This window comes from Pyrus communis, chromosome 2 (genome assembly GCF_963583255.1).
Source record: "Pyrus communis chromosome 2, drPyrComm1.1, whole genome shotgun sequence".
Classification (NCBI taxonomy): Eukaryota; Viridiplantae; Streptophyta; class Magnoliopsida; order Rosales; family Rosaceae; genus Pyrus; species Pyrus communis.
The window spans coordinates 31,598,171-31,619,891 of record NC_084804.1 but is presented as its reverse complement, the minus strand read 5'-3'; the positions used below and the strand labels follow the sequence as shown (position 1 = coordinate 31,619,891).

At 37.0% G+C, this 21,721-nt stretch overlaps 1 protein-coding gene and 1 pseudogene across 1 annotated transcript; one reads left to right on the top strand and one right to left on the bottom strand.

Annotated features, from left to right (window-relative positions):
- The first annotated feature begins 1,379 nt into the window (after window positions 1-1,379).
- Window positions 1,380-8,181, top strand: LOC137725671 (uncharacterized; annotated as a pseudogene).
- Window positions 8,182-9,077: 896 nt separating this feature from the next.
- On the bottom strand, window positions 9,078-11,830 carry LOC137726088 (NADH dehydrogenase [ubiquinone] 1 alpha subcomplex subunit 8-B-like). Its single transcript, XM_068464956.1, has 3 exons — window positions 11,699-11,830; window positions 11,408-11,617; window positions 9,078-9,461 (listed from the first exon to the last, which is right to left on the bottom strand). The coding sequence occupies exons 2-3, from the start codon at window positions 11,593-11,595 to the stop codon at window positions 9,329-9,331; spliced, it is 321 nt and encodes a 106-aa protein (XP_068321057.1). The 5' UTR covers window positions 11,596-11,617; window positions 11,699-11,830; the 3' UTR covers window positions 9,078-9,328.
- Between the last annotated feature and the right edge of the window lie 9,891 nt (window positions 11,831-21,721).

Genomic DNA, 21,721 nt, shown 5'->3' with positions numbered 1-21,721 from the left:
TGTAAAAATTTTCATGTCGTCCACAAACTAGCTAGTCCTCATCAGCAATGCAACTTCAAGTCTAGGCCGAGCGAAAATAAGAAAACAGGATATATCTGTGTTTGTTATTAGGTAATACTTATAGCTGGATGATAGAGTTTCTCAGATTATAAATGAGAGAGTAAATGATTGAATCCACAAAACGTTAGAGTCTGATGAGTTGAAGTAATCTTAGTCGTTGATTGAGTTGTGGTCTTGTGTCTTATTGTCTGAGATTAAATCTTCATTTTGTTTGCCTTGCCTGTATAATGTTTACCTTCAACATTTCTCTCCTTCACCCCCCTTTTCTAGGCTTCGTCCCAAGTGTCGGATACTGCCAAAGTTCGCAGTTTATGGACATCTCGAAGAATATCCTCACTCAATGCACTGATTGTTGACACGGGTTCATTCATTAATATATGCATTGTGTGGACAATGAGGCCGTCTTATGTTTAGATAGGTGTAAACGTTGAAGTTAGCTGCACAAGCGTTTTCTTGGTCTAGCGAGATTCTCATTAAAACTGCTGATATGGCAAAAGAAATGAACAATAGAGCAAAGCAACGTTACACATCAAGCTCCCTCATGTGACGTTTTGCAAGTGCAGCCTCTGCTTCAGTTTCCTCGACATATGATATGAGAACATTCGATTGGACGATGATTTCCATGCGTCATCTACATTTATTTTAACAAAAGAGGGTGTAGGAGGGGTACAAATCGCATTTCTTGTAGTGGCGGCAGGAGCCCTCGTCACTCAGTACCGATGTTCAAGCATCTCCGCAATAGAGAGGGAGATTCTCCTTAGCTTTGCTATTACATCAGAGTCCTTGAAAAAAGCATTACACCTTTCCTTCCATATCTCCCAACAAATAACACCCACCATGATAGGTAAATGATCTTTAGTATCTCTTTGTATGTAAATGTTTTTTTATTTATTTTTATTTGTTTGAACAAACAATATTATCTGCAACCAAGTGGAAGATGATTGGGTTTAGCCTCACAATAATGAGCTAGTAATAATTTGGTTCAAATTCGTCTTTGTCGAGAATCGAACCTAAAACCTCTCACTTACAACTGAAGTGGAATACTAAGTGGCTTAGAAACTCAACATTATATTCACTAGCATATTGGATCACATAAATGTATTTTTATTTTTAAATATAAAAAAATTGGAGCAATAATAATTTTTTTGCGCAATAGTCGAATAGCTCTCGCGTCCATCAGGAGTTGCAGTTGATCTGAGTGAAGTTTCCAGAAGAAAGAGAAGCAACCTTATTAACAGAGAGTCTACCAAATTTTGAGAAGGAAGGCAAATCCAAAATTTAGATTGAATTGAAACCCTAGCTTAGCAAACTGAACAGCAATGGAGAAATCAGGGGCCTCATCGGCACCGTCGAGTTCCGATGGCTCTCGAGAGCTTCAGTGCATCGGCAAGTTAGAAATCGAAAGGCCGAACCCCGTCGGCTTCCTCTGCGGCTCCATCCCTGTTCCCACCGACAAAGCCTTCCACTCTTTCGATTCCGCTCTCATTCCCTCCCACCAAACGTCCGTACGCCTCTCCCTCCCTCTATCTCTGTCTCTCTACAGTTGTTTCAGTTTGCATTGATTTTGTTTGTGAATTTTCAGAGTGAGTGCTCCGCGGTATCGAATGCTTCCGACAGAGACCGACCTCAAGAGCCCGCCGCTCTTTTCACCGGACAAAGTTCTTCCCATTGCTGCCGTGCACTCCAAGGCCGCCGGAGGTATGCTCACTTCTCTTTCAGTTTTAGTTTAATAATATTTCCCCTTTTTAGTTTTTGATATTAGAATTTTATATAGGGTATGTGGATGGTAGTAATTTTGAAATAATTCGAGGGTTTTTTAGCTTGATACATTTAGAATTATTTTTGGCTTCTGATTTCGAAACTGTAACAAACATGGTATGGATATGGTATCATTTGAGTTGACAGATATAGCTTGGGATGGTGGCACTGTTACATCAAATCTCACTTGAAAATGCGAGGCCTTTGCAGTGTCTGGATTGGTTGACTATGGGGATGAGATCGATGTCATTGCTCCAGCTGACATTCTGAAGCCGATCTTCAAAATTCCGTATTCCAAGGCTCGACTATCAATTGCAGTTCAGCGTGTCGGACAGACGCTTGTTCTCAATACTGGGTGTGTATAGCCTGCTAATTGATATTCTATTTAACCTGTATTTTATAAAATTTAGGAAGAAAAGAAAATCTTATCTGATCCTTTTCTCAAGTGTAGGCCTGACATTGAAGAGGGGGAAAAGTTAATAAGAAGACGTAAAAGTCAATCAAAAGGTGCAGATCAGTCTTTGTTTTTGAATTTTGCTATGCATTCTGTTCAGATGGAAGCTTGTGATTGCCCGCCAACTCATCATGTCCCATCACAAGAGCAATCAAACTCCTCTGTTCTTCCTGGGGCAAATACTCACTTTGTGGGACAGCATGATGATGTTGCTCTGGGTGGAAAATCAGATCGTTCAGACTACGCACAGGTTAAGAGCGATGATTTCTTTTTGGCAAATAAGAAGGATAATAAAAATAAGGAGCGCAATCCTGTAAAAAAGGCTTCACAAGTTGGCGAGAAGTCCAGAAGCTCAATACAAGAGTCTGAAAAACATAGAAGAGCTGGTAACGATGGGTTTCTAAGGGTTTTGTTTTGGCAATTTCACAATTTCCGCATGCTCATAGGAAGTGACTTGCTTCTGTTCAGTAATGAAAAATATGTTGCTGTTAGCTTGCATCTCTGGGATGTGTCACGACAGGTTGAAGTGGTGTACCAAAATTTTTGTCCTGTTCTTTTCCCTCCATTTTTTTTTGTTTGCATAATAACTGTTTTCCTCGTTTTGTTTGTTTGTGTGTTTTTTCCTTTTTATTAATCTTATTGGCAGGTTACACCATTAACTTGGCTTGAAGCCTGGCTTGACAATGTCATGGCAAGTGTGCCTGAGATGGCCATTTGTTATCATGAAAACGGTGTAGTGCAGGGATACGAGCTTTTGAAAACAGATGATATATTTCTACTAAAAGGGATCTCTGAGGAAGGCGCTCCTGCTTTTCATCCTGATGTGGTGCAGCAAAACGGCCTTTCTGTTTTGAGGTTCCTTCAAGAAAACTGCAAGCAAGATCCTGGAGCTTATTGGGTACTGATGTGATTTAATTTTATGTTAAACTAATTTTCCATTTGCCTTTTCTTTTTGCAGTTTTATTTTTGCAATTCCCATAATAATATTCATTATATCTTCAAAATTTCAGCTGTATAAAAATGCTGGGGAAGATGTCATTCAACTCTTCGATCTTTCTGTTATTCCCAAGAACTGTTCTTCTAATGATTGTGATGATAGCTCAAGCTCCCTTCCTTCTTTATTGCATCGAGGAAGAAGTGATTTTCTGTGTTCATTGGGGACTCTCTTGTATCGAAGTGCTCACAGGCTTTCACTATCAGTGGTATGGAAGAATTTTGACTACTTTATTCTGTACCTTCCTTTGTTCCCTTTTTAGTTATTACTAATCCATTTGGAATACCTGCAGGCTCCAAATAATATGGCAAAGTGTGCAAGGTTCAAAAATGTTTAGAATTCCTAGATGCGCCAGATCATCTGGTACTGTGTTATGAACTAATGTTTTTTGTTTTCTTTTCATTTGTTTGGTTACCAGTTCAGGATGTTTGTCAAAATCAATTAAGTCTCAGAAATGAAATGATAACCGTAATTGATATACTGCTGAATAGGTTGTGCGTGCATCTGCACATGAACAATTTGCGAGGCTTATTTTGAACCACAATGAAGAGCTGGAATTAGCATCTGATGATCTGCCTGTAGAATGCGAACTTACCGTTACTGATGCTGAAGAAGATTCTTTGGACTTTCTAACTAGCATTTCTGAATTGACAGTCCATGAACAATCCCGCCTGGTGGGAGAGGAGAAATTGTATGATGATGGTCAAAATGTTGAAGATTTAGTAACTGAAGCTTCAGTAAAGATGACTTTAGAAGCAAATGCATATTCTCCAAGAAAATTGATAACAGAAGTTAGCATGGACTCCGGAGATTTGACAGAAGCTGTACCAAATTCCTCTGGTATTGAAAGCTCTGCAGTTTGCAAATTGCCTGCAACAAACGGACATGTAGTTCAAACTGTTGCTGAACCAATCTCTTCTAAGCTCGCTGCAATACATCATGTTTCTCAAGCTATTAAATCTCTCAGATGGATGCGCCAACTGCAAACTATTGAATCCAAGTTGATGGACCAGGAGAGTGAAACCCATGATAGGCCACCTTCATCTGTTAATCTTTCTATTTGTGCATGTGGTGATGCTGACTGTATCGAAGTGTGTGACATTAGAGAATGGCTTCCGACATCAACATTGGACCACAAGGTGTGGAAACTTGTTTTTTTGCTTGGAGAGTCGTATATGGCACTTGGGCAAGCTTATAAGGAGGATGGTCAGTTGCATCAAGCATTGAAGGTTGTAGAATTGGCCTGTTCTGTATATGGATCAATGCCTCAGCATCTGGAAGACACAAAATTCATTTCGTCCATGAATAGTTTCTTTTCATCACCGATAAAATTCGATTATACAAATAAAAGGACTACATCATCTAATAGTGGTCAGGAAGATCTGAGCTCCAGCTCCACCCATGGTTGTCTTTCTTTCGAGCAGTTCTCATCCATCTACCTCTTCTGGGCCAAGGCATGGACACTGGTTGGAGATGTTTATGTTGAATTCCATTTGGCTAAGGATAGTACAATCTCTCCACCAGCGGAGAGAAAATATTCTATTAGAGAGTTGAAAGTATCATCTGAGGTTGTCAAAGAAGTTAAAAGGCTCAAGAAGAAGTTGGGGCAGTATACACAAAGCTGCAGTTCATGTTCTCTAGTAAATTGTAGCTGCCAGAGTGATAGGGCAAGCAGTGGTAGCAGTGCAAGTAGTAGTAGTGGTGATATGGGCTCAGTAAGTTCTGGCAGGAAATACAGTAAAAGACCATATGCTAAGAGCAATGCCTTCCCCCTTTTAAGAGACCCAGAAGATGATAATCTTTGTTTAAAAATGGAGAGTGGAAAAGTTTCTGATCGCGGATATCTACACCAAAAGAGAAATGGCGAAACCATAGTACAATCTTCGAATACAGATCAGCTTGTAGTGAAACACATGGAATCTGGCAATTTAGGAGTGGATGACATGGGGCCAATACTGGCCTCCCAATCTAATGGTTCTCTGAGAGAAACAATGAAAGTGAAAAATGGAGGCATATTCAAGTACCTTGGTGGTCCTGCAGTTGCAGATGCTGAAAACAAACTTTCAGATGCCCTATGCTGTTATGAAGAAGCTTCAAAGGCATTAGGTGGTCTTCCATCCAGTTCTGCAGAACTACAATCTATAATGAAAAAGAAAGAGTGGGTATGCAATGAACTGGATCGAAACAGGCTTGAAAGGAAAGAACTAAAAAAAGCTGAATTTGCTCTTGTAGATGCTATAAAAGCATTTAGAGAAGTCTCTGATCATACCAATATCATATTGATAAACTGTAACTTGGGGCATGGAAGACGGGCATTGGCAGAAGAGATGGTATCAAAGATTGATAGTCTCAAGGGGCATCCAATCTTTCATAACGCATACAACCATGCACTGGAGACTGCAAAGTTGGAATATAGTGAGTCCCTTAAGTATTATGGGGCAGCAAAAGTAGAACTCAATGCTGTTGTTGAAGAGGTTGGCTCTGAATTAAACAAATTGAGGACTGAGGTATATACACAGTTTGCTCATACGTATCTGAGGCTTGGAATGCTCTTGGCAAGAGAAGATACAACTGTTGATGTCTATGAAACTGGAGTGATGGTAGATGTGCATGTTGGTTTCACTAGTCCTAGTGGCAGAAAATCAAGAAAACAATTACGAAAGCATGAGATTTCAGCTAATGATGCCATTAGGGAGGCACTGTCTGTTTATGAATCATTAGGTGAATTGCGGAAACAGGAGGCTGCATATTCCTACTTTCAGTTGGCTTGCTACCAAAGGGATTGTTGTTTGAAATTCTTAGAGCCAGATCATAAGAAAAACAACTTATCCAAAGGTGAAAACACAATTATCCAACGGGTCAAGCAATATGCATCCTTGGTGGAGAGGAACATGCAAAAGGCCATGGATTTTTATCGCCCAAAAACGCATCCTACCATGTACCTAACTATTCTTATAGAGAGAGCAGCTCTTTCACTGAGCCTTTCAAGCCGTTTACACTCAAATGCAGTAAGTTCTTGAACTTGCTTTATACATAATGCTTTGAATTTCAAATAATGCTTATACACGTGCATGCATGAATTGCACCACATTTAGCTGTGTGCGAAATCAAAATATAATTAAGTATTTTAGATGAGAAAAATTAGATTTGGTAATTATTTGATGAAGGCATAATGCTCTTTTGCTCTTTTTCTTTGCAAATTGAGATTTTATGCTAATTTAGGAATTTTAAGGGGAATTGAATCCTAGTTCATCGATCTGCATTCCTTCATGTTGCCTTTTTATAGGCTTGGAAATCATGGTGTCTTGGCCATTTTGGTTGCTTTTTGTTTCCCATTGGTGTTGTTCTAGATTTCCGACTCCCTTTCCCTCTTCCTTTGCCTTTGTTTGTTCCATAAAAAGAAATTTTATTCTTGAATTTGTTCGTTTTTGGTGAACTCTTATGATCTTTGCAAAGAGGGGGAATGCTATACAACTAGCCATGAACAGATTATGTCTCTTATAACTTCAGCTTATTTGATCTTATCCCTTTATATTCCTGGCTGACACATTTTTTATTAATCTTAATGACTCTCTGACGTGTACCGTTTATCATCATGGATCATGACATTAAGTTGGTTAGGAGTGCGATTTGATTAGGATCTGATCAAGGGATTTGATCTTGATTCTCGGACTGGCTCCCATAAGAAAATTGGACATGATGTACTCAGACTAGCGGAAGTTGATCAAACTCCTCTTTTTTCTTGTCTATCTTTACTGCTGCATCTGTCTTCCTTAGTCTTCACATCAAGCAGTGACAATGTAGAGTCCATCTATACATTTTAATTAGTTATACTGCAATTAATTAACGTATATTGGTTTGCATCTTTTCTTGGGGTTGAATCATTAAATAAATACATGTCATAGTTACGTTGCATAGTTAGTCTGGCTAAGTACACTGACTATACTGACTACATATTGAACGTTATGCTATTTTTTATTTGGAGAGTTCATCATATTACGACTTTGTATGATTTTATTGAGATAGTTATACTCATAGTTTATATATTCTCGTCTTCCTGTTACTGTCTCTGTTATTAAAATACTCGAAGAGCTGAAATGTTTCTTGTGTTCCAGATGTTGGAATCAGCTGTGTCTTGCTTGCTTGAAGGACGGTATGTGTCGGAAACAGACTTGGACTCTTCGAAAACCAACCACCTCGAGGTACATGCCAAGTTTTGGAATCAGTTGCAGATGCTTTTGAAGAAGATGCTGGGTATGGCGCTTTCCTCACGCGCAAGCAAATCTTCGGTTTCTCAGCCAGCTTCAGCATTCAACAGGTGTGTGGATACTGGCAAACTGAGGGAGCTTTACAAATTATCCCTCAAATCCACAAAGTTGAATCAATTGGATGCTATGCACTTCTTGTGGACATCATAATCTTATGGCTTGTTTGGATGTGCTTTTAAAATGATTGAAAACGCTTTTAGAGAAAATGTTTTTGGGTTTCAAAAGCACTTTAAGTGCTTTCTACAAGAAACACCAAGTATGTGCTTGCACTTCAAGTGTTTTTCCAGAATTCACTAACATTTTAACTAAGGATTTTTTCCAAAAATATTTTCACCAAAAACTCTTTCAGTCATTTTAAAAGCACATCCAAACGAGTTCCTAATCTAGAACTTGTTTCTGCGCAACCACCCGATCGCACTTATATGTCGATAACAGACTAACAGAGTGGAGAGAGAGATAGAGTTTGGGTTTGTAATATTTTGTATTCTGCACTGGATATCATACCACCACAGCATTGCTTCAGGAATTGACATGCATTGTATGTATGTGTTGTATTGTATGCATGCACGCATGTATGTATGTATGTATTTATGTAAATAATATGTATTGAGATAACTTTACGCTCCTGTCTCAGAATCCCGGAAGAAAAAAGGAAAATTGCTAAAAGTTGGCTCAATTCGAGCCCGTTTGATACTCTATTTGAGTTTTTAACTCCAAAGCTGTTTTCCACCTTTTTAGTGTGGGTGAGAAGTGAACAAAACTGAACGTCTGATCGTGCAATTTCCAGTGAAATTTCTCCATTCAATGAATTAAGATTTCTCTCTTAAAAGTGAGATTTTTCATGGACTCTTCGCCATTTCATGTTTTTGGCAAAATGTTTTGTAATGTTGGCAAGAAAAAGAATGTTTTATAATGTTGGCAAGAAAATCGATTTTAAACTGTGAGCTCACAGAGTCCATAAGAAGTCTCATTTTTAAGAAAGTCGGCTTAGCATTTATCTTTATAGTATAGTATACTCTAGGGCATTTAAGAACATTTTCAATAAAGATGTCAAAAGATAAATGTCAAATGTTAATTTAAACGGTTGTGAGACACCGTTAAATTTCTTTCTACTCCAACCCATATGTTTTTCACATTTAAAATTATAAACATATGACTTGGTTTAAAAAAGAAAAGATAAATGTCAAACGTTAATTTGAATAGTTGTGAGTCAACGTTAAATTTCTTTCTACTCCAACCCATATGTTTTTCACATTTAAAATTATAAACATATGACCTAGTTTAAAAAAGAAAAGATAAATGTCAAATGTTAATTTGAACAGTTGTGAGTCAACGTTAAATTTCTTTCTACTCCAACCCATATGTTACATTTAAAATTATAAACGTAGGACCTGGTTTAAAAAAGTAAATTAAAAGCAATATTCATAATCTGTCAAATTAGGTTATTGTTCAAAGATAATTCAAAGACTAAAAATTCCAGAATATAGGGTACTTTGAAGAACCATGAGTTCACATGTAGAGAAGAATTTAATGATCCAAAGCATGTAAAACTCATTTTGCTATTGCCCTGTTACCATCGGATCATGTAAGGTACAACAATTCCAAGTGCAACAGAAGTAAGTCAATCATGCTTCATGTTTCAAAGGAGCATTCCCCAAGCAAAAATTCGACATACAAACACGATGAAAATAGCTCAGATCAAAAAACAAGATCCATTGAAATTGTACGTAACGCCATTTGCTCATTGCACGCTGCACCTATTATTGTGGAAATGGTGGGACTAGGGACATGTTTTTAAGCCAACGGGCATTTTTTCTCGAATTCCTCTTGCTCTTTGCGACATAAATCAAATTCATTTGTATTGTAATACATGCATCCAACATAAGCATCCATCTCTTTCGTGCACCTCTGATGAAGATCTTTCAGCCTGCAAGGACAAAATGTCATAGTTAGAAATGTGACAAGGCATGATGCCTCTCCTTGCTCCATGAAAAAAGAAGCACGTGCTAACATGTATATCAGTCCGTTTGATGTGAGAACTGAAACATTTTATGCAAATTTCTTCATGAATTCTTTGGGAACTTTGATAGATTTTTCCAATACCATTATCGCTCAAGTTTTCATAGACATCATCGAATCAACTGGACAATCAAATCACTGAAAAAAACAACTCCAAATCTTAAGTAGTGCAGACATAAGAATGTGATGCAGAATTCAAAAAACTTTGAAGAGAGAAAAAGGATGATCCTTGAAAATTAGTCCAATTCAAAGGCTGTTAGTGAGTATCAAGGAACCAGTGGGATTTTCCTTTTTCATTTGGGAAACACTCTCCTGAACTTGAAGTCAATGGAACCTAATTAAATGGGTAAGCTTTCTCTAGTGGTTCTAGGCCATTGCATAATTTGTGCACGTTGCTATTTGCTAATATGTAGGACAATGGCAACTTCAGGATGTCTACAAATATCACCAGACAATGAAATGTAAACTGGGGGAAAAAATGAGCATAAAAGGTCCAGAATATAACAGAAAAACAACAAAGTATTTGACCAAAATGATACTATATCGTCATAAAACCCGGATTCAATGTGCTACCTGGGTTAGGCTTACTTTGTACACATTCACCATTAGTGTTCAATGAATAAGGGGTTATGTATCTTAAGTTTTAACTTAAGAGAAACCTGGAGTAAGCATGCACTATTACATTCAACAAGGTGTGGACCAAGGATACTGAAAGCTGCAGCTCACAAACTTTATGAAGTAAAGTTGATATGTATGACAAGAAAAGAGTAATACTGATAGCTTCCATGTAAGTAGCACCAAGACTAATGGTTTAAAACATATATTGCATTTAACACAGGTTGTAACATGCATCTGTTAAAAATCATTGGTGCTAACTACTAACTGAGTGTAATGAGGAGGATGAAAACATAAGAGCTAGACCATATGGCATTGCTCTAAACATTTGTTTGGATATATGGTCATGCAATGTAATAAACATTGGTGCATCAGAATGTATTGGTCCCTAGCTCAACAAAAATTTGGGAATTCTCTAATACCCATGAGCCACATTGAGCTCACTTAAGCAATCGAGGTCTAGTTTTCTATAACCCATGAGCTACATTGAGCTCATTTGAGCAATCGATATAACCCATGAGCCACATTGAGCTCATTTTGAAATATCCAAGTCACAAATTCTAATTCTCTATAACCGATGAGCCACATTGAGCTCACTTGAGCAATCAAAGTCTAAGTTTTCTATAACCTATGAGCTACATTGAGCTAATTTGGGCAATCGATACAACCCATGAGACAGATTGAGCTCATTTGAAATATCTGAGTCGTAAATTCTAATTCTCTACAACCGATGAGCCACGTTGAGCTCATTTGAGCAATCCAAGTCTCAAATTCTATAACCCATGAGCCACACTGAGCTCATTTGAACAATCCATATAACCCATGAGCCACATTGAGCTCATTTGAAATACCCGAGTTGCAAATTCTAAATCTCTATAACCGATGAGCCACATTGAGCTCATTTGAGCAATCCAAGTCTCAAATTCTATAACCCATGAGCAACATCGAGCTCATTTGAGTAATCCAAGTATCAAATTCTATACAAACCATGAGTTACATTGAGCTCATTTGAGCAATCCCCAATCCACAAATTCTATACAACCCCATGAGTCACATTAGCTCATTTGAGTAATCCAACCCACAAATTGTATATAACCAATGAACCACATCGAGCTCATTTGAGCAATCTATGCTTCAAATTCTATACAAACCATGACCCCAGTTAATCAAAATTTTCCAATTCCAAAGGGAAAGGGTCCAAAGCATACGAATCTCAGGGCGAAAACTTGAATGGCTTACAGGGTAAGAACGCATCGAGTGACTTGGCGACCTTTGTCGAGACACTTCTCAGGGTTTGGGTCCTTCTTCTTGCACTTGAGAAAAGCCACGTTCTCCGCTTGGCAGTTGAACTGAATGTGCTTCGCCGCCGCCGTCAGGACAGCCGATGTTGGTATCGGATCTCCTGCTGGGTCCACTGCGCTCGCCATTTCCCACTTCCTCCGATCGTTTCTGATAAAAAAAAAAATTTAAAAATTGTAAATTTTGAGATATTAATTGGAAAAGAAAGCGCAGAATTGGTAAGGTTCGCACCTTTACGCCTCGTTTCTGTTGTGTTTCTGCGGTTGAATGAGTTCTCTCGGCCGAACATACACACCACCAGGACTGACTTGGCGTTGGAGGAGCAAACGAAAAGGATAAAATAGCAAATTTCAATTTTGGCCCATGTATTTTTCTCTATAGTTTCAATTGTGCCAATTAGTTTCTAATAATTGTTGCAATGTAAAGATAAATCACAATTTGTAATTGATGAGTGAATAAGGCTTTTTTTGACCGATTGCGATTTTTTTTTTTAATAAATGATATAATCTACAGTATGGGTGTGAGACTGGGTTAAGCCTCATAATAGGCTAACAATAATGTGATTTAAATTTATATTTGGCAAGAATCGAACCTAAGACCTCTCACTTATAAGTGAAGAGAAATACTATTAGACCGTAGTACTAAGTGGCTTAACCGATTGCATTTAGGTTCAAACTCTTCCTCTTTTTTTGGTGTAACTTAGTGATAGTGTTGTAAATTAGCCGGCAATAGTTCGAAATTTGATCAGGTTCAACTTGTGTTTGGCTAGGCAAGGCTTGGCTCGTGAAACAACCAAGCCAAGCCTAATTCGACTCAATTGAGAAACAAACCAAGTTATTAGTATGTATGGTTCTTAAAGCTCGTGAGCAACTTGAAGTTTTTTTATGAGATAGCTCTAGTTAGACTTGAGCTTCTCTCAGTCATTCAAGTTTGAACGTAAGAGCAAAATACATGTCAAACCGATTCTTATTTTTAATTTTTTTTTTTTTTCTGGAGGCTCAAATCAAATCAAGGTAATTAGGTTGTTTTATTAACATCCCACATTTTGTTGATCACACTCCACGTACTGAAAACACCCCACATTTACTTTTTAAATTAAAAATTATCTTAATCCACCCCATGTAAATTCCTACACTACCCTTACACCGCACAAGGAAATAATAAGGTTGTTGCTGCCTTGTTGGGACATTTATCCAGTGTTAGAAAGAATTGCTTCTGTTTGTCGAATTCCAGGAAGTAAAATGCGCCTAGCTTCTAGTGTACTGCTATCTGGATAATTTAGTCTCTGACTTGACCTCTTACATTTTTATCCTATTTTGCTCTGGGATTTCAAACTTCAGCTAGCTTTTCTCTTCTTGAAGTCTCTCATTTCAACCGAAAAAAGAGAAATGTACTGCCAAATGGAGTCAGTTTCTGATTCATAATGAATGATTACGCATGTATCAACATCAATATATTTCCCTTACAAAAAATCTCATGGGTTCCTTGCAACATTTGCGATTGCGATCGCGATTACACACCTAGCTTATGAAAATTTTAAAAAGGTGATATCGGAATTTGCAGAAAATGTTTTCAAATTTGAACTCTAAGACTGCAACTCGAAAAAAAAGAAAAATCGATCTCAACATGTTCTTGAATTGTTATTAGGTTTTGATGTTAAAAGAATGTACATGGTGTACTATTTAGGGCTTAAATAGTCATTTTATATCAAGATATATGAGTTATTTATTATTAAATTTTATGTGGTGTGTAGTCAACAAAATGTGGGTGTTAATAAAAAAATCCAATAAAAAACTTAAAACGGTATTTTAATAGTGTTTCTTCCTTTTTTGTGGAATTCGGTCGAAATAACCAAATAGGATTTCAAGTTGTCGCTCAAAAAAAACCTAAATGCTACAAATTTTGAAAAGCCAAAGTCCTTTAGCCGAACCGGTAAACATCTATTTGAAAACTTTCTAAGAGTACGATATTGCTGTAAGTTTATGCTCTTATTTGTACAATAGTGTATATAAAACCTTATATCTTCCGATTACTAATTCTACAAGAAATGGCATGATCAATGATCAAACACTATATTCTATCATTCATGTACACTGCCAAGTTGTGAAAAAAATTATTTACACAATTGAACCAACTTGCTACAAGACATGGCTCGAAAAGTTGGAGTTCGAGCTCGGCTCATTTTGGACATATAACAGTCATAATAACTAATTAAATGACTTCATAAATGAGGGATGTCCCTGTGAGTGAGGTTGTATTTGTCCCGAATTTTCTATTTAATATTTTACCATAAAATGTATGCATTTCAATTTGATTATAATCAATAAATTCTATTCTTGGGAAAAAAAAATTTATTTCCCAAACTATTTAATTTAATTATGACTTCTATCACCTTAATCTTAGAATCGGGTGTGCAACCTTTTAGGTTCTTGTTGAGTGTGATCTTTTAGGTTCTTGTTGACAAGGTTGTGAGATGAATTAGACTCTTTTAATTCTTTTGTCATATTTAAAACTCATCTTTTAACCCAACTCTTTGTGAAGACAACAATGATTGTCTTCGAGGATCTCATAGATCACAAGAGACGCCTAGTCGCATGTCATGGTCCCCTAGTCAACGTACTATTTATGAGAGAACCTACTTCGTTGCAATTACAATGAAATTTAAGGTCCTTCTAATGCAATAGGTCTTGGTAACATTAGTTAGGCTATTTCATGTCAAGTGCCTAAGTGATCAACTCATGATTCAATTCAATAGGTTTGGAACTTCATTTCAAATCACGATGCTTGCCCAAATATTTTGAATCATGTTGATGAGCATTCTCCTTCAATTGTGAAGGTTAGAGATTCATTGGTTTACATTCACTTGCTTCTATGATTAGGTAGCTTAAGCCCAACGAAGTCGTGGACACCCTATCATACCGGAGTGCCTTTAACATAATCTCAGATTAAGGAACTAACAAGAAGACAATTGGGGTGCCTCTAGTTTGCATTACTACAACAACCAAGTTCTTATTGACATGAGTATGTATCAAGTACACACACACACACGATCTTGAGGTGTTTGCGTTTAGTATACTACATCTTTATTAAGCACCTACACATTTGTCTTAGCGACTCTCGCTAATGGCTTGAGACTAACCATGCATTCTATCCTACAATTATGCATACATAGGATGTACCAGTCTTACTAGATTATAAGATATCCACTCAAATAATCCAACGACCAAAAGCAATGTTTAGGATAAACACATGTGAAGTTGGTTGCCTTAACATTATTTCATAAGTTACCTCTACATATAAATAATTGTTATCCATGGACTCAGTAACAAGATTACATTGGTAATCTACCTATAGTGATCTTGCCCAATGATTAGATTATGGACTAATTCTTGTATTACCTTAAGCAATCAACTAATCTTGATTACTTTGAGGGCATGCATCCAACAAAAACATCATTTCAACTTGCACTAGTTGTAACATTCTCAAAATCTGGCCCAAACCCTTGGGCTGTGTGATCCACCAACACAAACCCAACCCATCATTTTTATCTCACTCCTATGATTACCCCATCTCTTGAACACTCACACTCTAACCTCTCTCACAACTTACCCTCACCATTTCTGCAAACATACCTTTAGCACCGAGAGCCTTAACTCTCACCATTTCTCGTTTCCCAGCTAATCAAACCTCAAACCTTTACATTTGAGTTCTCTGGGACACAAGAAATTCGTTGGTGGTCTTGCATGCATCATCGAGACACTTTGTAGTGCTTTACCATTAGCACCCGAGAACCTTGAGTTCTAACTCGAAACTAGGTAAGGTTCCCTGGTTTACTCTTCAAATATTTATTTGTTTCTCGCATTTGTGTTCTACAAATTCCCAGATTCTTCAACGACTCCCGATGTCTTTCAAGCCAATTTCCGGCCAACTCCGACCATGGCCAACCCTCAAATTGGTAATTTCTTGTTGTCCTCTTCCTTAGATGCCATATGGTTTAAAAATCACTGGATTTGATCGAGTTTTGACCCTAGATCGGAGCCGGGGGAGTTTCTCGGCGAAAACCCTTGGAATTCCGATCTTCTCTTTTGTTGGGTCTAGTGACCCGCAACCTCAATAGGGTTGACCCGACCTAACCTGACCCGTAACCCTAATCCAGCCTAAAAACTCATTCTAAGGTTGGCCAAGTTCTTTGGGCCATGTGACCCATTAACCCTAAGCCCAAATTCATTAACCCAAGCCCAAAACCTTTAACCCATAACCAGGTCTAAATCCAATTTAATATTCGACCCAACCTAGTAAAACCGGTCCAACTTATCAAACCCAAGCCCAGACCTGACCGTTGACCCGACCCGTTGACCGCGGACTTTCTGTCAATGTTGGCTGGTCACCATTGACTTTTGGGTTGACTTTTTTGGGTTTCGACCAGGACCCCTCCTAGACTAATTTCGATGTCCTGATTCCAAATCTATACTCTGTTTTCACAAATTCAATCATTTTGGTAGCGTTTTATTAAATAGTCTCTATTTGTGTATAAGTGCATCAGTGGGAAGTGATCTAGTCCTCCTTAGTTCAAGCGGCTCCCCGAAAGCGAATTGTGGTTTATGAGAATGATTTGAGTTGGATAGCTTTCATGGTTTTATATGACTTATGAGGCGAGGTTTTGATGCTTTTAAGCTCTAGTGTTTTGACATGATTTATGAGCATGTTTTCAGCGAATATCTAGTGGGTTATCATACAACACATCCACACAACACGGGTATGTAGACGTCTATGGCCATAAGACATAGTTGATGATTAGTGAGATATTTATACCCTAACTTTACTGGAGAAACCAGTGTCAGATAGCTTCATTAGCCACGGCTAGTGTCAGTGTGTGATGTTATATGTTTATTCTCCAGCGTAACCCGAAGTCGTACAACTTCACCTTCGGGTGATGGGGCTTACCATGTTTATTCATTGGCATAACCCAGCGTTGTACAGCTTCGCCTTTGGGCGATAGACAGGTACTGTCTTCGGGCGACTATGATACCCCTAGAAAGTTCAATTTTGATGGGATTTATGGTTTTGCCTTCGGGCGTTTCGAGATCATGTTTTAGAGATGATTTTACGGTTATGAACATTTCCTGCATGCGAGTTTTAGAAAAACCTATATGTAGTATTTATATGTTTTCAAAACAGGGGGTTATTATGTTCACAAAGAATTAAGGTTTTGAATATTATTAGTATAATATAATTATGGTCCACTCACCTTTTATGTTTTGCACCCCCTTATGACATAGTGATGAGGAGTATGACCCGAGCGTCGAGGCTTTTGCTTACCAGTGACTTTGCGATCTTCCATTTGCGTATGATTCCTTTATGATGTTTTGTAATCTGAATTCTTATCTACTTTCGTACTTTTATGTAGAAGTGTGCTGATGAGTATATTTTATATTATATATCTTACCCTATTCTTAGTATATTTTGGTTAATAATTTGGAAGAATTTTGATACTTTGAATTATATTTCCAATATAAGATTTTTGACTTCCTCTGGAGCAAAACATGGTCAAATGGACGAATTTTGGAGTAATTCCAATTGGAAGACGTTCGTGAGTCACTTAGCTTGATCGTGTCAAAATATCAGATTTTTCTACCAGGCGAATATTTTCTGGTAATAAAATAAAGGAGCAATGTGCAGTGCTGGAATAATGACGTTTCGGGCTTGAATTGCATTTTTGGAGCCCAAGATGACATCGGATGGGTTTGTGGCCTTCTGGAGATGTGTTCAGAATGTTCTTATCTTTAAAACAAGCTATCTTGGGCCGGATTTGGAGGAGATTTGAGGCTAAAACGTGGCTGAACAGTTTATGTGCAGTTTTTCCTAGGTTAATTAGGAATTTATTTTCTATTTTATGTTATTATTTTTAGTTTCTTAGTGGGAATAACATACTTGAGGGTTAGGGTTTGTGTGTTAGCTTTAGGGAGATATTAAAAAGGCTTGGCCGTTCTCATTTTGGAGAGGCTTTTCTTTTATGCAACTTTGGGGATACAAAGAACTTGGTTAGGGTTCTTGGAGATTTTCTACTTTAAGGTGTTTTCATTCCTTTTATTCTTAATAATATGTTCTATGATTTCAATTATGAATATGCGTAACTAATTCCTTTTGCTAGGGTGAAGCCGTAAGCCTTAGTATATATATGTGACTTTTATTTAATTGCTTATGATTGATTGCATGCATATTTTGAATTATTGATCACCGTGATTAAAACTATCTAATTGCCTTAATGCCTGATCACCATTAGGATCTTTAGAAAAGTAATTTGATGCAATTTTGGTCGGAAGGTTCCCTGAAATTGATGCTGGCTTCTTATGATTAATAATTGTAATTTCACTTAAGATGAACACCACGTCTTAAGGGTTGCATGGTTTTTTAAAGGGTTTTCATAAAGCATAATGAGTCTCTCATGTTCAGATTTGATCCGAACGTCCGGACGGGTTGCATGTTAGATATACGTTCTATGTTGGAGGTTCCAAGTAGAATATAAATTAGGAAAACCTAACCTTCAAAGTGGCATGTATAGATCATAAGTACTTGATAAAAATACATAGGATTGCTAGGTGATGGTGAAACCCTAGTGTTTTCTTAATTTGATTTTTCCAAAACAGTTTTATTTTCCTGTCATCTTTAATATTGCAAATTAGTTGTTTTTTTTATTAATTAAATTCGTTTTAATTTAAGTAGGTTATAAAACCAATAATCTCAACTTTCTGCTTTTCAATAATTAATTGGAATTAGATTTAGTTTGAATTATTTAATAATCCCTGTGGAGAATAACCTTGCGAGAAACGTTTATACTACAACAACCTTGTCATTCTTGCAAGTAATATAAGAGTTTTTAACCCGTTTGTGTGTGTGGTAAAATCTCTATCATGTGCTCTGGACATATTTGCATATCTTTTGTTTGGATCTGTGACCATTGAACCTTCCGTTGCACTCATGTTTAATTCGAAATCTTATTTATTGTTTCTTAGCATTTGGTTATTCAGAATTGTTGGTATTCGTTTATGACTTTTGATGTACAAGTTCTTATATATTCTTGAGTATGTATGAATTTATAGCTTTCATCACTTTCAGTGTTGGCTAGCATGTGCCATCCAGGTATCATTAGGATATCTGGGTTGGGGTGTGTCATTAGTATTGCCACCCGACTACTGCCTAGTGAATTTTAGAGCATTGGTTACCATCAGTTATTAAAAAAACCAAGGGTAGAGCCAGGATTTTTTTTTTTTTTGGATGGGCTAGCTAAAAATAGTACCATAAAATCATATGCTTACTTTTTTGCTTATATAAAATTATATAATAATCACTATAAAAGAACAACAATATAATATAAACTATTCTCAAAATCATAACCCTAACCAATAAATTCAAGGACCATATAAATAATTAACCTATACTAATTAAATCAAGAATAAGTAAATAAAAAGATTAAGAACGTACCAAAGGTGACATTCATTGGAAAATCGCAACTGAAAGTAAGGAATTAATTGCAAAGATAGTGATTTAATTGTGGATTTAAAAAAAATTATTTTTCTTTTCTTGAGTAAGAAGCACATAGGCTAAATTACATAGGGTAAATGATATTTTTCTTTAAAGAATAGGATAAAGGGGGACTGGAGATAGAACTAATGTGAAATCCCATTCTCGGATTTCACTGTTATAATCTACGTATTTGTATTATTGAGATTTTATATTATTTTTCGAGAATGTATATTGATTTATTTGAAATTAGATTTCAATTAAATTAGTTACGAAGTTTGAAGTTTGGAGATTAATTATTTAAAATCCGTAGACCTTTCGAGTTCACAATTTATATTGTTGAATAGATCTCGAACCCATGAACGCATAGGTGAAAGCTGTTTATGAGTTCGAATTATAACGGTATAGTTACGGACATTTGAAGTTGTGAACTATAGATTGTGAAAATTATTTAATTCCCACATGTGGGTTAAAGGTTAAGTGAAGGGGGACCAATCAGATTATTAGAGAATGAGAAAGGACCAATAGGGGGAGGTTGACATTTTCTTTCCCCCATTTCTTGAACCCATGTACTCCACTAGCCATTTTTCAAACCGGCCAACTTCAGGCCAATTTCTACCATTTCTCAATTGATTTTCTTATCTCCTTCACTTGCAACCTGCTCAACTACCTTCCTCCTTCTATCTCCACCAAAAATCAAGGGTTTTTAAGGTCTAATTCGGGTAGAACTCCACCGGAGAACCCGGGGGTTCTCGACGGCGATTCGTCCTTCCGATGAGTGTCACCATTCACCATCACCCTTGATCAACTTCTTTTGAACCCAGGAGCAAGACCCAATCAGTTGTAGGGGCGTTGGAACACCAAGGAAGCTGAATTGAAAAACACCCACCTTGGGGTTTCGGCGGTTCGTGGTCAGTTAGGGGTGTTTTCCAGCCAAATTGGCCTTCGCCTCAGGTATAAAGTTTACTCTGCTTGTTGAGATCTTCATTCTTGTGAAATTTGAGAATTTTTGGAAAAAGTCAAATTTTCCGATATATAGCATTCGATTTATGAAATGTTGTTGGTTGAGTATATTTTCGATAAGGTCCGCCACTTGAATATTCTAACAATTGACGATCTTACCATTGAATTGACACCAAATTTTAGTATGCTATTGTAGATATGGATTACGGACCTTAGGGAATTACTAGTGAAACTCTAGTAGGCCTATATTGGTTTGTTAGCGACTTGAATATATGAAATATGATTATTATCCTAATTTCTTATATTAGTATCATTTGTGAATATGAATTGGTCTTATAATTATGATTTCCATTGAAATGTGAATTTTATATATTTAGTCATAGACCTATGCTAATTAACTATGAATTGGCTTGTGTATTGATGATGTTTGTGATATATATGTGTTAAATTAACTTTTTAATAATGTGAGAGATAATTATGATGAATGTTATGACAATTATGGGAGCAAATTATTGTTTGATAATTATTTGGATATGCTTGCCAACTGAATACCTATTTGAACTTGGCACTATTACCTAGCATGAGATGGAGATGGAAGTTAGGAGATGAGTTAGGTACTTTATTAGATTGATAGTAGGAATAGTAATTAAGGGAATTCCTTGTGTTGTGCTCCATCTGACTTGATGCTGGTTGATATGTGGAATCAATAGCATGTATGTGTATAAATATGTTTAATGTGTGATGATGAGATTGCACCACGTAGTTGTGGTACATGGATGGTCCTGCTTGGTATATCCGCGATGGGGGGACCATATGTATTTAGGGGTGATCATGCTTGGTATATCTGCGATGGGTGATCACTGCCTGCACGATGAGTTTATGCCTATGGTCCTGCTTGGTATATTTGCGATGGGGGACCATACGCATTCTAGAGGTGATGATGACTAGTTGTACATGGTACATTTTTAGGCAATCATATTTGGTTTGGTTCCGTTGAGTGGTCCGGAACCCAAGGTTGTTGAATTTCGTGGAGTGGCCTAAAATCCCATTGTTTGGAGAAGTAGGCTTGGTCTAATTGTGTCACTCTAGCCTTAGTTATATATATATGTATATATATTGTGTCAATGGTTTCGAGAGTCTTGTGAATTGAGTTAGAAAAGATGTTGGACGTCTGAGTTACTCATTCGGGAATTTCTATGATTCGATTATGATTTCATAAGGTGTGAATTTAGAAGATATGGGAATGATTGTTATTACTTTGATCAAATCAATTAGTTAATGCGGCTAGAGAATGGTTTTGTATTTCGTCGGTTCTTAAATATGATGTGTGTTGTGAATTGCGATATCATGATGAGATATAATGATTTGTATGTTGGATGGGAGAGGAATCATGTTTTCATGGGGATTGGTTATGTAGCATGAGTCCAGGAATTACATGTTGTCAGGTTATATTGAATGATTGAGAAATACTATGCTTTTCTACTTGAACTTAGTGGAATAAATGTCTGATTTTGTGAGAGTGAACTACGAATGACTTGATCCCTATTGAAGGTACGTAGGCAGTCTAACAAGGAGGTTAGATGCAGCCATAAAGTAAATGAAAATTTTCTTTGCAATTTGATTCTCGAATTGTGATTGCCGTATTCCTGAGATGGGATATGTGAGATATACGAGTATTTGGGAGACGTCACGTGTCGATCCTGGACTTATGTCGGGATCGGGGCGTGACAATTAATTTGTAATTTTTAGCATAAAATGTATTATTTACTA